Source organism: Pempheris klunzingeri, chromosome 3 (assembly GCF_042242105.1).
Source record: "Pempheris klunzingeri isolate RE-2024b chromosome 3, fPemKlu1.hap1, whole genome shotgun sequence".
Taxonomy (NCBI): Eukaryota; Metazoa; Chordata; class Actinopteri; order Acropomatiformes; family Pempheridae; genus Pempheris; species Pempheris klunzingeri.
Window position 1 is genome coordinate 4,169,359 of NC_092014.1, and position 16,331 is coordinate 4,185,689.

Consider the following 16,331-nt stretch of genomic DNA (forward strand, 5'->3'; position numbering starts at 1 on the left):
TCAGGTACATCTTCGGAAGACATGCTCACATGTTTTTATAGCTAATCACACATCAGCATTTGCAGAATCTTAAAATACAAAATTGTGAGAGCCATATTGAATTCACTGTACAGGCAGTGTGTCTGAACAAATTTCTCTTTTTGACCTTTTGAGCTGTAGCTCATGAGCTGGGCTGCAATACTCTGCTGAATATAAATGCTCTGAGTAGTTGCAGAGTTTACATAGAACAACAGACATTGCTTTTATTAAAAAAAAATGAAAGAAAAAAGCTATTCTAGAGGAATTCTTAATCCACCAGATACATGTTCGACCCATTTGACTCCCTGTACTGTGTCAGTAATATGTAATCATCACATTTGGTCATAAAAGACTTCATAGAAGAGGACCAAGGCACATCTAACCTTTTTTTCTTAAATCTTGCACTGAATGTCTAATAAACGTAGAAATTATATCCAATTATTTTTAATATGATTTGAAAAAAGCTGCCACATACAAAAAAATCTAATACAAAAATTGATATCGATTATCGTGTACAATCAAGTGTTAGAATTTCTTTTGGCAAGATTTTTTTTTTATTTAACAGTCAATATATTGCGTTGGTTCTTCTTGTTTGCAAAGAGCAGCTTTGACACCTTAGGGAACAGGCTACCTGATCATATATTAGTGTTGAAGGAGTCGATGGCAGAACTGATGCGGGTCCTGTGTCAGACTGGTGATGTGCTGAGAGGAGCGGAGATGGTCCCACAGGCCTCTGATCCATCAATGCCTGTGCTTAAACATGGCCTCCACTTGAAAACAAATCAGAGTACAAGGTTAGAAAAAACTGCTATTTCAACGACGAAGATGAACCATTCTGTATGACTAATACTAATAATAGTAATTTGCCCTCATTGTCTTCCATCATAACACATACAGAAGAAGAAGAAGTGCAGTGCTCTCTAGGACAAGATGCAAAAAAAAAAAGATCCACCACTGGATAAGTTTTACTGCAAAAGGATTTGGCTGCAACTTTAGCTGAACAGTTCTAGTGTTGCCTATATGAGGCGATCAAGTGGTCTAACATTTTACCACATGGGGAAATATCTGGGAAACTATTGGATGGATTGCCATGAGATTTTGTACAGTTATTCATGGTTCCTAGACAATAAATCCTGATGAATTTACTACAAAAGGGCTGAAATTGTGTGTGTTTATTGATTTATTGATTGTTTTCTGGCTGTTGCAAGAACTTCAACCAATATAAGAGAAAGTCCATCGAAAATTAACTGCAGACTCTGCCTTTAACATTGTTAGTTACTGTTTTTATTGTGCATTTATTTCACTACATCCACTAAGGATCAACACGTGAGAACATGGAGCAAAAAAGTGACTTTGAACACAGTGAAAATCTTGATATATATAAGATATAGAACTCCAAGTGAGTCACAGCAATGTAATTTGAATGTGATGCTTGTTGGCCTTCTGCAAACTAAATCCCATCCCCTCTTAACTATCACTGAATTATTAAGCCCACAGCTGCTTCACTGGAGCTGCTCAAAGGCCAGAAATGGATGGTTTGGTTTGTATGCAGAAACTCCCAAGTGTCAGTAAATACAACAAGAGGAAGACGCTGAAAAGGGCAAAGCTTTTCGCAAGTAATAAATGTCAACATTAACTTTATTCATTTATCTATTTATTTGAATTTCTAAGTGTTAATTAGTTTTTGTGGTTTATTATTTCTCCCGTGGTGCCCCTGTGGAGCAGAGCAGCTATTTGATGCGAAGGTCTAAAAAACAATGACAGTCACTTACAAAAGAAGTAATCAGCAGCTAAATTATAAAGGCGAGTAGTTATTAAATATTAAATGACCATTAAAAAGTTCTGAATTCTTACTTGTGTACTCCTGAGGGGACATCTGAGCACTAATGACATCACTGAAGCATTTCAGCCAATCCTGCTGGTCGCTCTCCGTCTCACAGGTAAACAGGAAGCCGCGGTCAGGTGTTTCTATGGTGATACCGTGCTGCCAGGCGCCATTGCAGTGGGTGCCAGCAGGCAAGCCGGGGGAGACGCTGTAACCGTGACCCTTGTTCCCCAAGAACACCTCGCCTTTGGCAAAGGCATCCTTCGAACGGAGGGAGAGTGACAGAAACAGAAAAATAGGGACACTGCGTCACGCCATCACGACACCATAAAGTGAAAGGTACAATAAGATGAATACACTTCTGACTTTAGCGAAAACAGCTAGAGCTACTCTCAATTCCTAAAACAGCTGATTTACAGTTTAGGACGGCAATCCCAGTCTGTTTCCCAATTAGTCCAGACAACTACAGCATGGATTGCCTTCAGATTTTTCCTCTTGCACCAAAGCGGCTACATTTTGGGGTTTTACTGATTGACTGTCTCTTCAACTGTTGATTTGGATCTGTTGGCTTGTTTTTTGTCATTGATTAATCTGCTAATCATTTTCCTGATCAGCCAATTAATTATTCAGACTATGAAATGGTGAAAAACCAACTTAAGAGCGAATCAGGTGTGTTCACAGTGTGCATTCTATACCCTCTGCTTGCTTAGCAATTTATTTCTGTACAATCATCCTTTCTTTTTTTCTGTCAGCCTTCCCTCACCGAGGATGTCAAGACCTCAAAGGCATTTCAGGGAGGATAGTGCCCAGCTAAGATAAACCCCCACTTTTTAAACACTCCCTTAACTTTACTCTGCTGTAACTAAAGGGTATTTCCCCCTGTTGTTAGCTAAGTGTGAACAAAGTGCACTTCCATAAACAGTGAGTCTTTGTATACACAACATCTAACATGCATAATTTAGTTATTATCTAAGTGATCACATTACACTTGCTTTGAGCCTCCTCCACATATCCCCAGACTACACTCAACTACAGCTTCACTAGACTTCCTCTTCCTTTCATCTACCACTTTTTCTTGTCTAACACTCTTGGGGTAAGTCAACATTTCAGTCACTTTGCACCTACAATCATTGCACCTCTCCACTGAACTATTACATCAGAGACAAAGCTGAATTAATCTGGCTTGGGTATTTGATGTGTATTTAACCAAGTCTCTGGAAATCTGAATCGCCCCACCCTAAGGAAAGTCTCTGTGATAACCACTGCAGTAAAAGCTCAACTCTACGCGTGCAACAACTAATATCTGATAACTTAGGTAAAAGCCTGTCTGTAGATGCGTCCACGTAGCTTACAGGATAAAGCCAAACTGCAGGTTAGTGTTTCACTCCATCTGAGCCGATCCATACTGTGAGGTCATGGCAATGAATAGCACATGTTTAATAATGTCACATATAAATGAGGGCGCCTCATATCGCCCTCTCCCCACTGAGTCATGGCTTCATATCCCAAACATCGTTTACTTAATCTAATTTGCTTGATGGGAAAAAAATGGTGCTCATTCATATCTTTTCAGAGCACAAGAATACCACAAGATCAAGAAATGGCATCACGGCCACTCAGGCATCGACTAAAGGCTTAAAATATGAACCAATGCCTGTGCTGGAGTCTCTCCGATGTGTGCAGGTGTGTGTCATACCAGTGGATCTTTGAAGTACATGAGTCGTCTGTGGTCCAGAGTGAACCAGCGTTTCTTGAAGCCTTCTGTGTGCTGCCAAGAGAAACAGTAGACTTGAGACTCGTGAGACAGAGGAAGGGGGACAATGTAGAGACACAAGCCAGCATTGTGCTCGTACCAAAGGTGGCGTCTGTCTGGTTGAAAAGTGATTCATCGTCTGCTTTTAAATGGATTCTTATGTATCAAGAATTCTTGCATAACAGTTTCCTGATATTTTATCTCAGACTGTCAATTATTAAACTGTCTAGGGCTGCACCTAATGATCTTTTTTTTTTTTTTTTCATCGATTAGTTTACAAATTCTAAAAGACAAAAAGGTCAATCTGAGGTTCTCAGAGCCTTTAGTCATTTCTTCAAATGATTTGTTTTTGTTTTGAGTCCAAAACCCAATCAGACTCAATTGACAGTGACATAAATCAGACAAAAACCTGGAACCAACAAATAATTGGCATTTTGCTTGAAAAAATGTAAATGTAAATTGTTGTCACTTAGGTTAGTCTGTGAAGACAAATTCTTTCAGGACTAAAAATCACAGTCAGAAAGGAGATTTTGTATCACCAACAGTATTGAAATGAATGTATGAAGGGGGTGAATGAGCCTCCATCATTGTTGCCTAATTCATCCACTTTGTCAGGAATACTTTCTTACTTTTCTGAATAAGTCATGTAGCACTCTCTTGTAACATCTGACCATGAAGGTGCATTAAACCTTTTTTAATAAGTGATGCAGACGCATTTAAACGCTTAAATTCAACTTGACTTCATTTGACATGGTTTTCCTCAGACTAAAGCTGGTTTTCAGCACAAGAGGGTTATCAAAGTGGTGCCGTAAACATTCAAACTTGTTATCACGGTCGAATGTTTACATCAGTGCAGCAGATCCAATTCCGAGCTGAAACCAGCTATGTAAAGCACAGCACCTTCGGCGAGTTTACTTAAGTGCGCGTTCAGAGAGCCGCGCTTCGAATAATGAGGATGCTCAGGTCCCCGACTGCTGCCAAACTGCTCTCGTAAAAGTGTTTGATATTCTTCTTGTAGCGTACGACTGAACAACTGACTGTTTCCTTCACAATTTGCTGGTGACTCCCTCCACAAATATGTCTCACATGTGTGTGTGCGGGGAATGAATTATGACATCCATTTAGCAAATCAGCCCACTGCAGCGAGTTAGAGAGTCCTTTCATCTCCCAGCCTGACAGACGGAGATTAAACTGAGAGTCTGTGTTTGTGAAGGTCTGAATACAGAACCAGTTATACTACAGAGGATCAGGTTGCTTTGTGTCGCCGGGGTAGGTGCTTCAGTCTGCTCCCTATGTGTGACGGCACCTACAGACGTGTAAATACACTAATATAAAGCTGTCGTGGCAACTGTCCACTGCTGCATGCATGAATACAAATGCCTCTTTGTGTGTCTGCTCAGGCCCAACATATGTCTGTGTTTCTGTGTGCGTTTGAGGTTTTGACACTTGAGGATTAAGTCGATCCTCAGCAAGAAGCATTTCATTCCCTCTCAGGCAGCCTGACAGACAGACAGACGGACGTTGAGGCGGGCAGGTAGGAGCCCCTGAGCTGTCAGTCAGTCTGTCAGGCAGCGGTGGAAAGCAGCCACACTGACAGCTGGGCTAGTTAACCTCTTAGCCCAGTTCCTATTCCATTAAAGCAGGGAGAGTGGAAGCAGGAGGTAATTTGAGGGGGGAACTGTGTCCAATTACTAACATGCAAATCTTCTTTGAAACTCAATTCAGAATCAAGCTTGATTTAGATTTTTCTTTTTTCTCAGTTGTCTTTAAGCCAGTGAATAGTGAATGATGGATGGGACGCACCATGTGTTCCTCTACTAGTAGGTGATCTGTTCATGTGTTCATGTGTAATTAATACTAATGCATTTCTACTTTCTTACAAAAGTCAATACATCTCTATTCACAAGTGACTCTTATTATTTAGGGACCTGATGCAATTCTTGAGGTAACTCCATCTCTGTTTTGTGAAAATATATATATTATATATATATATATATATATAAAAGCTTTATGACACAGTGAAGCTGACCTGTTGTTGAAATAATTAATGTGCTTCAGTGCAGGAGTAGAATGAGGTCTTACAGAGCAGAACATGGCTCGTGTTTTCTGCTGGATTTTTTACTCTAAAAATGGTACATTGACATTTTCCGTGTAATTACTGTCCTGCTGACCTCCATATTAACTACAAACACATCGCACTCCCTCAGGTACCTATGAACAGGGTTTTAATTGACATAATTGACATATATGCTCTGTGCTTCAGAGGGAGGTCTGGTTAAAGTTAATTAATACCTCGGGACAAGTCAATTTGGAATTAATATAACGTTATTATCAATAGCTCCCCTGTTGAGAAATAGCTCATGTAGTTATGTACATTAAGTTTGAAGATCCTGTGGTGGTTTTAATGCACAAAGATCTACATTTAGTGATTTATGAAAATATCAACTTGAGTGCCTGATACTGACATTGTAAGAGCCATAAAATGAAGAGGGGAAAAATATAGTAAAAAGTATATTTTTTAAAGAAAGCTGAAGAGTGTGTATGTGAATGTGTGTGTGTGTGTGTTACTTGCCCTGGGACCTGTCTTTTCCATGTATCCTTCCTTCAGAAAGTTGCGGGTAAGTTTGGGTACCAGCTGAAAACAACAAGCAAGGGGATATAAGGGATAAAGAACAACAGCACGAGGCTAGGAACGGTTTCAGAACTAAATGTCCAGTTAGGAAAAAACGCTTAAGCCACCTCGATCTTAATATCTCGCTAGCACAGACTTCAAATCAGTGTCAATATCATTTTAACCTCAGTAACCACCAACAGCAAATACTGCAAATCTGACCATTGTGTTTGCATATGTGTGCGCTCGCTCACCTCAGAGTCCGTCGCCCCAGGAAAGGCCACCTTTAGATAGTGAAGCTGAACTGCACGAATTGTGTTAAACCAGTCTACGATCTCCTGATGTCAGAGAGAGAGGTTAAGAGTGAGGAAATGAGTTATTCCTGTTGTTTTGTTTAGAAACTACATACATTTAACACAGTGGTTCTTAATTCGGTCCCCTTTGACAAGATTTTGTCCCGGAGTCACCCATCTGATGTTTGCTTGTAGATGTTTTATGGCAGAAAGTGTATGAAACCCATGACTAAGTTAGTCATTGTGTCATTGTGGTACTTATGGATGGTACATTTAGTGAAAATAAGGACACTGATGTGCAGCTGTACAGGTAAAAAAAAACACACTGAAGTCGTACGTGTCACAAAATGATAGATATTTGAGTTTGAATGTCGTCTGATAATGGATTCCATCAATTGGCAAAAAATTGGTACAGATGGTGTGAAAATGTTTGGAGACCCGCCCACAACAACACAAAACAGGTAGCTCACTGAGATGGATGATGAATATCTCGTGCAATTTGTGCTGCAATTGTCGCATTTTTCTTTTCACCACACTCACACACACACACACACACACACACACACACACAGAATACAGCAATGCAGACCTTGCTGCTGTCGTGATAAACAAAGATGTTGCGGGTGCTGTAGTCTTTGAGGTAGGTGATCTGCAGGCCGTTGGGGTTTCCTATTTTCTCAGGCTGGAAGGTCGCATTGATGGTGTCCACCTTGATTACTGCTTTGGGCTCCTTAGCCTGCAGGACAGAGGGAGCAAAGAAGGAGAGGGGGTGTGTTTGCCTGTAAGATTTGCAGTAATCTGTCACGGATTGATCCTAAATTGCTTGAGGAGAGGGCAAACGTTTCATGCTGTCTTACATGTCTGATGATTTCAGGTTGGAGAAAGCTACAAATCAAACAGTGAAAGTGAAATGAAACCATTTAAAAAAAAAAAAAAAGCATATCTAGATATTGTTTACACACCTGTTTGTATTTCTTTTATTCTACTTCATGTTTTGCATTCATCTTGTTTAACTGACAACCTTTTTATTCTTAGATATAATCGTCTAAAAAGTAAAACAAATATCAAAATAAATATGAATTAAACTGACTTAATAAACCTGAGATCAATGTTGTGACCAGTCAATATCAATGCTTGACAAGAAAAAAGCATAGTCATGGACTCTGCATGTATTGTATCGAGGCTTGGGGCCGTATGTTGTGTTCTTTGTAACTATGAAAATAATTTCTAAAGCCGAATCATAATAACCATCATGTCTCACACCGACACTAATCCCAGCAAAGCAGTGCTTTAATCAGTCCTGACCTGAATTTAAATAAGAGTCTATGGGAGCAGAATCCGTGTCTGTGTGTATCTTCTGCCCTTGACTTTAACAGAAAACCGCCACAGCTGTGCTATGTTACTAGATATGAAAACTGATTAGATTCAGCAGACAGACAGCAGATAGAGTATTGACTCTCCCCCGGCATGAAAAAAAAAAAAAACACAGAAAGAGAAAGTGAGCCAAACTCGCTGAGAGGCAGTAACGTGGACTTGAGTCAGACTATTACATGTTCTTGAATATTTCAAACATCTCTTCTCCTGCTTTAAAAACCTAAAGCATCTGAGTGACACTTTCACTTTGAGCACCGCTGTGACTGCATGAAGATGTTTTTGTTTCCTTTGCTATAGCAGAGTCGCCATGAGAATCCAGAGTGACTGTAAAATATCAAAGAAACCTAGAGAAAAGGTAAAAAACAGAAACAATAAAAAGACATTTATATGCCAAGACATGTGCCAAAACCCACTGGAAATCCATATTTGAAAAGCGAGAGTGACCGTCTTTTTTCTAATCCCACTTCTCCTGAGCTGGTTTACTGTGACAAACAAAGAGCTCCCAGTGCCTCCAGCCCTAATTGGTCTGGGTGGTGTACATGTTAGCGTGTTAGCGTGAATCAGCCACGCTGACGGAGAGGAGAGACTGCTGGTTAAGCTTGTCTGAGCACGCTCAGATGCAGCGGAGGGAGCAGGTATAGATTCATGTTGTAGGCTTTTGGTAGGTATGTATGATTATAAGTTACTGTGTGTCTCTGCAGCACATAATGTGGGGGTGTTGTCTCAAGAATATCTCATGTCTTTAAAGTGTTCTCTAATTAAGGTATGTGTGTTGTGGGAGCATGTGTGTGTGTGGGTGCTGCACATATGCTGGCAGTAAACTACTGCCTTCAAACAACACCAACTAGGACTGTCTGACTACATCAGCTTACTTGCACACATGGTTTAGTGTGGGCTGTGTGTATCGATAAAAGTGCGTGTCTAGCTGCATGTGGCCACTGAAAGTCTCGTTAAAAGCGGCTGCTTACGTCATATTTGGTGAAATACTTCAGAGTCCCTTCCCTCTCTGAGAGGACGAATCGCCTGCTGAGGAACTGCCCGTTGTCCCGCCCCCTCTTCATCAACATGCCGTCTCTAGTTCCTGCAGGACACCAGCAACGGGCTCTTGTTAGCGTGAATGTGTTTCGGTGCATGCATGCATGCATGACTTCACTGGGAGAACACTCACACTATAGAGCCCACAGTGTTTTGTGGGACCATTTTGCTTTTTCATTTTTCTAAACTATGTGTTGTTGTTATTGACAAAACTAAAAGTGTCTAAAATATCCTTGACCCTTGTCCTTACCCAAACCTTAATCATCACCAAACAAATATTTAGTGTTTCTTAGTTACAGTATATATTGTGTCTATGGGAAGTCCACACAAAGATAATGACACATGGTGTGTGTGTGTGTGTGTGTGTGTGTGTGCATGCACTTGCACTCTCACCTTCCTCATATGTGAAGCTCTTCTCAGGCTCAGAGAACTCCTTCCTCTCGTACTTTGCTCTAATCCACTGCTCCCTCAACACCCTGAGCACACACAAACAGATGAGACGTCAGCAGAGCCGGCTTGTAAAAAGAGCCCACTGAAAGCAGACTAACAGACGTCGTGAGTGTTTTGTGGTAATTAAGAAAGACTGGAGAGCTAACAGCTATTCTGCAGCTGCACAAGTAGAGTAGTCAATTTGCTTGAAAGAAATTCAAGCAAATTTACTGCCTATTTCAGTAAAAGTAGAAAGTTTTTGTTAAATATATTTGATGAGTGTTGAAGAAGAGAACTGAATGTCAAACATAACGTCCCTGTAATAACCACAGCTTTCATTCAATCTACACACACTGAGAGACTGAAAATTGTGTTTGCATTTTCTTGGTTAGTTGGTCCATTAGCTGTCCAAAAACCAAAGATCACAGATGCATCACAGAACTTCAGTAGAACAGATGAATTACAAGCTTTACTAATAGCTCACAATGACCCAAGAGAAAAATATCTCATTCAAAATATTCTTTCTCCAACTAACATAACACCTTGTTTTAATTTCTACCATGAATTTATTCTGATGAATCTCTCAGGTTTTATTTCATGTCCTTGTCAGCCTGGTACCTGACACGTGTGTTAGCATTAATGTAAACATACTGAAGTGGTAAATGGTCTGTACTTGTACAGCTCCTACATTGACAGTCACCTATTCACACATCAGTCATACAGGAGGGGTCTTATCTGAGTGGAGTTGACTATTTACTCACACACATTCACTGGCTGTGTTTTGGGAGCAACCGGGGGCTCAGTGTCTTGCCCGAGGACACTTCGACATGTGGACTGGAGGAGCCGGGAATCGAAGCCTCTATTCTCCATCTACAACTCACGTTTATCCTCACGTGTGTGTGTGTGTGTGTGTGTGTTTGATCCTAACAGCAGAGTGACGAACGGGTTAAGGATGAATCCAGCTCATTCAGCTCTTTTTTATACACTGAACCGAGAAGGAATGAAGAGTGAGAGGCCAAGTATTTCCTCCGCACCAGTCTTCATTACTTATGATCAAAGAAGGCACGTGTGTGTGTGTGTGTGTGTGTGTGTGAAAGAGAAGGGCGCGGAGATCTGAGCTGTCCTCAGGCACTTTTTTACAGATGCAGCAGTGAGCTCCTTCCAACACACACTACGCAAACGCGTCGTCAACCAGTGACACGCGAGAAGGTTTGCTCTTCTATCCAAATATTCCCAGCTTCACATTCATACAATTCCAAACATTCCTGTCTGGGAGCAGCAGCCACAGTAACACACACACACACACACACACACACACACTCTGACAGTCATACATACAGGTAATCTGGATACTACCTGCAGGTGGCTGAGTGCAAAAAATGCCTCAGAAATGGTTTCAAAAATGCTGCTGGTTGGCTTTGATGTTATTCTCATAACACTTACTGTAACTAATGACTGATAGAGTTGTTACACATTTAGAAAGACTGTAAAATTACTTATGCAGCCATCTGTGGATTGTAAACTTTAGTGTTGGACTTGTAAAACATTAAGCAACAATATCAGGCTGTGTGTTTTAGTGTATGTAATAAAATAACAAGTTTATTATATTGTCTATTGTCTGTGGATGTGTGGCAGCTCCAAAAGCAGCTGTCAGTGATGATGTGGCCCCCCAAAAGTAATGTTTGAAACAATTGGAGTGAGTCATTTAGGAGTAATGTTACAAAATCTGGAGTATTACAGGTTTGGGAGGGGGGGGGTGTATTTCTCCAACTTTACATGCACAAATCACAAGTTTTCATTTGGCACTGTAGAAGCAAAATACGACACTGAAGATATTTAACACTTAGAAGAGGATGAAGAGAAACAACAAAAGCTGTTAGAGACCAGAAGACATACGGGAAGGGTGAGGAACGGTTAGCGTTTGTGCTCAGGCCCAGAACAAGACGATCCTCTTTGTCGAGAATACTTCATTCACAGTGGAGAGCAGATGAAAACATTCAAGATTCTCAAACTGCAGCTGAGTAAAGACCACACACACACACACACACACACACACACACACACACTTCTCTTGTCTGACTGTGTTTCACTTCATGAATCATATTTCAGTGTAAAATCACTCACTGAATCGATACAAGAAATTCAATGACGCAAATCAAATGCATCACACACTCTACCTTCCCTTTTCATTACCAATAAAGATGATGAGGTGAATGCTGTTAACATTCTCTGCAATGCTTGTGCCATTATTCAACTTGGAAATAACTTTGGATAATGGCTACAGCTATAACATGGCTAGTGAGAAAATCTGCCTGGTAGTATATATACCGACGTGTCATCGAAGAGCGTAAGAATCACGGCCAAATGGTGCTCCTGGTCACCGGGGCTCAATACGTGTGTATTTAACACTGAAACATTTCAAGTACAAGCATAAGGGAAGCTGAGTGGTCTTTAAAAGCACTGAATACATCTCGGACCACTTTGCCAAGAGTGTGAAAAGGACAGAGCTGTCAGCACTGCAGCCAGGCAACTATTGCTTCTAACTTTAAAGCGAAATACGATCTACAAAAGGTAAATGAGAGCATGAAAGTGTTAGTCTCTTTCATAAGCAAATAGGGAAAATGACTTTCTGTTTGAATCAAGTTCTATTCAAACTTCAAAACTCATGTAACAAAATCAGGAAACCACACAACCATGATCACACACTGGGGCAAAGAGTGTATGAAGTGTACATTAAATAGTATGTTTTTTATACGTGTGTGTGTGTGTGTGTGTGTGTGTGTGTTGCTGTGGTTACTCACTGGCAGTCCTTGTGGGTTGGTTTGTAGTAGTAGACTGGAACAGCAGCCTCATGTTTACTCTTCATCAGCTCATTACCATTCTCAGCCATGAACTAGGAAAACACACACACACATACATGGAACGAATCAGATTACTCACAGATGAATGGCACTTTGGCACGTTACCTGACAGTTTTTTGCAGTTCCAACTTTTCCATCTGCTCAACGTGAGGATAAGCCTTCATCCTAAAAATCAGTATCAGTGTTGCAATAAAGTAAAGTAATACATCAGGGAGCTAAGACAGCGAATGCAACAAATACTTTTAGGTTCAGACGTGCAAAGCGTCAACATCATTTATCATCTACTTTCTGTCAATCCCGCGCACGGTTTCAGGAACATTGTGAAATATTCTGGGCAAGAATGCGATGTTCTAACATTTGAAGTAATTGATTTGTACTTGATTTATTTCCCCATGAAGGCTTCAAGATGGTGCTTCTCATGACGCTTCTTAATTTTGAGGATTTTAAGGTGTTTTTTTTTTTTTTTTCTGTAGAGAAAATCAGTCATCAGTCATTAGACCGGTAATATCATGTACTGTAGCAGATAAAACACTTTTATGAGGGAGGATATATGATTAAGTATCTAACTTTTCCATTTTTTCTCTCTCAGTGAAGGCACAGTAACAGTAGCTCTTGTAACATAGCTATAAATCACCTTCAGCATTTTCAAATTGACCAGGTATTTAAACTCACTTTGGTCTGTGAGAGTGGAGGACTGATGCCACTCGTATTTGACACATTGGTATTGATCTTCTTATCTAATTCTCAGCAGAAAAGAGCATGATATTTAATGGAATATTTTGATATTTTGAGAAATAAAGAGAATAACCTATAGTTTACGTGTAGGGGAACAATCTAGTAGTAACTGAATGTTACATTTAATATTGATTGACTATTATTGCTCTCATTTTTCATGCTGTTATGAGACAAAAGCGGCTGTGTGACCACTAAAATCACTATGTAGAAGTTTCTGTCTTCCTTCCAAGTATTTCTAATCCTCACATTTACCTACTTGTTGTTTTTAAATGTCACTGTAAAGCTCTTCTTTGCCTTTGGACAGCACTTTGAATTGAATTGCCTCTGTGTTTGAAAGGTGTGATACAAATAAAGCAGCCTTCCAGAAGAGCAGTCTGGTGGATTCGCTGTGAGCTCTCACACACACACACCTGTCCAGGAGCGTCGCCCCATAAGCACCCCCACGCTCGCTGACACATGCAGCTCATGCATTCATACAGAATTGAGGGCACTCCCAAAGACTGGATATGTGTTATCAGGATGAAACCTCCTGAACGAGTTTATTGTAACATCGGCACTGTGGTCTCACCTGCACCTCATGGTCCTCCCAATGGGAAAGGCTCAGGGACTTGACCTTGCTAACATCAGGAATGTTGCGGTGGATCCCAGAGCAGGCCAGACAGATGAACACCCCGAGGGAGCAGGAGCCCCACGTCGGGTCTGCAGACAGGACGATGGAGAGAACAAAATTGAGGATGAGGATAAACGGGGGAGAGAGGAGGAGGGATGGGTAAGGAGGAACAGAGAGAGACAGATGGATTGAAAGATGGAGTTCGGGGTTCTGTGCATCACTCAGAAGTAGTTGTCGGGTGTAAGGAAACCATTTTCCTCTTTGGGCTGTAATATACAGGAGATTTGGGTTTTCTTTACTTTGGCCACAACTGTTTTAACTTCCTCACACACTTTACAGCTTGCCAATAAACAGAGCTGTGGTGTGTGTGTGTGTGAGTGTGTGTGTGAAAGACAAAGAGAGACTCTACCTTGTTCTTATCACTGCAGATCACAGATGAGAAAGAAGAACAGGGCATTCTTTAATTATCCAGTCATCCAGGTTGGAACGCAGTGTACTTGACTGGTTGACACTCGTGCCTGAATTCTTAGCTACCTTACTTTTTCACAATGCCTGAGAACAGTTGAATAAAAATGAACCAGCCTACACATACACATGCCAAGTCACCTCAGTCATGAGGAACATATGAAATGACAGGAATATGTGACCCAGGGGGGTCAATCTTGGAACTTGACAGAGAAAGCTGACTTTAACTACGGCACTTAGCCCCGTAGCACAAGTACAGCTCCTCAATAGAGCATTAGAACGTGTGTAGGCCTCATGTGCAGTCAGCCAGCCTTCCTTGGACAAATACGGCTTTAAAGTGGGAAGAGATAAGGCCTGGCTGCCTCGGGGCCGGGGTTTGGTTATATTAATTGTCATGCACTCAAATGTAGTAATGTAGTGCATGTACTACACATGAGGGCTTGTACTGGAACGAAGCAGCGGCAGGCCAAAACTGAGCCAAGACTTTTTGGTGTCTGGTATCCTTTCCTTGAAAACGATGCATTGAGTTTGCAGTAGAGACCAAACTGATTTAAACACCACAGAAAATAGCCAACGAAATAATCTTTAAAGAAGCTGTAACTGCTCTGGCTCTATAATCTGTGGCTTTCATAAATTGCTGTCACACTTACTGCACTTTGTTTAGATAGCTAGACAGATAGAGTGCTGTGGCCATGATAGTTAAAGAGCAGCTACACTTTTCTGGTCTGATTGAACTCCATGTGATTTAGCGAGGTTAAGCTACTTTTAAAACATGTCTGTGTGCATTTATTTGTAGAATAATTTCTTAAATTCAATATAAATGTTACAGTGAAACAATTGAGCCCTAAAGGACTGTAGACTAAATGATCCAAGTAAAATTCTATTATCTTGAAGAAAGAAAAACAACATGAAGCGTAAGACTAACTAAAGTGCATGTATTAGGTCTTATGTAGATAATCACAGTGACATTACAGTATGTTTTAGCCAGCCTGGTCTTTGTAGGGCAGCGTAGTTCTAAAAATGCACCCAAAAAGTCTCTAAATGAGCCAAAGAGGAGCTCCACAGGGAGGTAAAAGGCATGGGGTGAGGGTGTGTGTCTTCCACTCTGCATGTTAAGACTTGTTGAGCTCAAAGTTTCCTCAGCTTCCACCACAGAGCTTCACCTGCACTGTTACCTTCTAGTGCTCTGGGAAAGAGTTCCCTAACTCACCTTGCCACATATTTAGGGTCAGGATAACAGAATGTTAAGAAAGGGGGCGACTGGCACATTTAGTTCCATGAATGATCAAGCAGCACGTAGTTCTGTGGGCTGCAAAGGTTGAAGGGTGAAAAACCCTAAGTGTTTTAATGATTACCTTCCCCATGTTGGCACAGGGCAGAGCCCCACACCTACAGCACGCCACGTTCCCGCTCAACTCAACACATTTCCTCCTTCACTACATTTACCAGCTACATAAGACAATCTGTATCTTACCAGGTGCGCCGCAGTCTGCGCAGGTGTCATTTCCAGGATTCTGCAGGATCTCCCTCAGAGCTCGGGTTGCTCTCTCATTTGTCGACATTTCAGTGTTCAGATCGGTTATTCCTCCGCTTTCAGAGAGAGAGAGAGAGAGAGAGAGAGGGGGAAGGCCAGAGAGAGGAGAGGGTGGAGTGAGGTGGGGGGGTTAAGGTGTGTCTCCTCGGGCTCAACTCCCCTGCTTGAGTTAACGGGCTGCGGGCAAGTCCGCACAGGTCTGCGCCCTCAGCTCAGGTGAGCTGCGCCTCCAATGGAAGCAGAAAACAAAGACAAATCAAGTCCTCTTCGTTAAACTTGTCACGAAAACGTCCATGCTGTCTCCTCTGCTGCTGGCGCTCCTCAGGTGGCCCGTGGGGCCTCCTCCTGTCTGTCTGTCTGTCTGTCCAAAGTCTGGAGCCAAACTAACTCAGCCCCGGCGGAGCGCAGCTGTGCGTCAGCGCGCGGGCACGGACGCATGAAAGGCTGCACCACTAGGAAGTGAAATGCAGAGGCTGTTCAAACTTGCTTTTCCGCATTGTTCGAGGTTAGGCCACGATGTGAAGCACTGCAGCACCAATTGCGCAGCAGCAGTTACCTGAGAGGGGGGGGGGGGGGGGGGGGGGGGGGGGGGTTAATGTGATATGAGCACACTGTAGAGAAGGTCTGTCAGATTATTGAAGCGACCTTTAGAAAGATATACATCACATTTATCATCATTCCTCTGGTTTAGTTTCTTACAATACAATGTGTTTATTTCGGTGCTAATTTAGATGAACGTTTTCTCGGATAAATAACAAGACAACAGGATGTGGTTGACTGTAAAGTGC

General features: G+C 41.6%; 1 protein-coding gene across 1 annotated transcript; it reads right to left on the reverse strand.

Annotated features, from left to right (window-relative positions):
* Window positions 1-240: 240 nt before the first annotated feature.
* Window positions 241-15,600, reverse strand: LOC139198701 (arf-GAP with dual PH domain-containing protein 1). The gene is made up of 11 exons (XM_070827627.1): window positions 15,484-15,600; window positions 13,503-13,633; window positions 12,140-12,231; window positions 9,303-9,385; window positions 8,843-8,955; window positions 7,090-7,236; window positions 6,462-6,545; window positions 6,169-6,231; window positions 3,540-3,611; window positions 1,873-2,104; window positions 241-788 (listed from the first exon to the last, which is right to left on the reverse strand). The coding sequence occupies exons 1-11, from the start codon at window positions 15,569-15,571 to the stop codon at window positions 760-762; spliced, it is 1,134 nt and encodes a 377-aa protein (XP_070683728.1). The 5' UTR covers window positions 15,572-15,600; the 3' UTR covers window positions 241-759.
* Window positions 15,601-16,331: the final 731 nt, after the last annotated feature.

Coding starts and splice junctions, on each gene's coding strand:
- LOC139198701 (XM_070827627.1), bottom strand. CDS start 15,571: ATGTCGACAAATGAGAGAGCAACCCGAGCTCTGAGGGAGATCCTGCAG. Junction 8,956..9,302: donor GAGCTTCACATATGAGGAAG/GTGAGAGTGCAA, acceptor GGTGTCCTGCAG/GAACTAGAGACGGCATGTTG. Junction 2,105..3,539: donor TGTACTTCAAAGATCCACTG/GTATGACACACA, acceptor CTCCGTTCGAAG/GATGCCTTTGCCAAAGGCGA.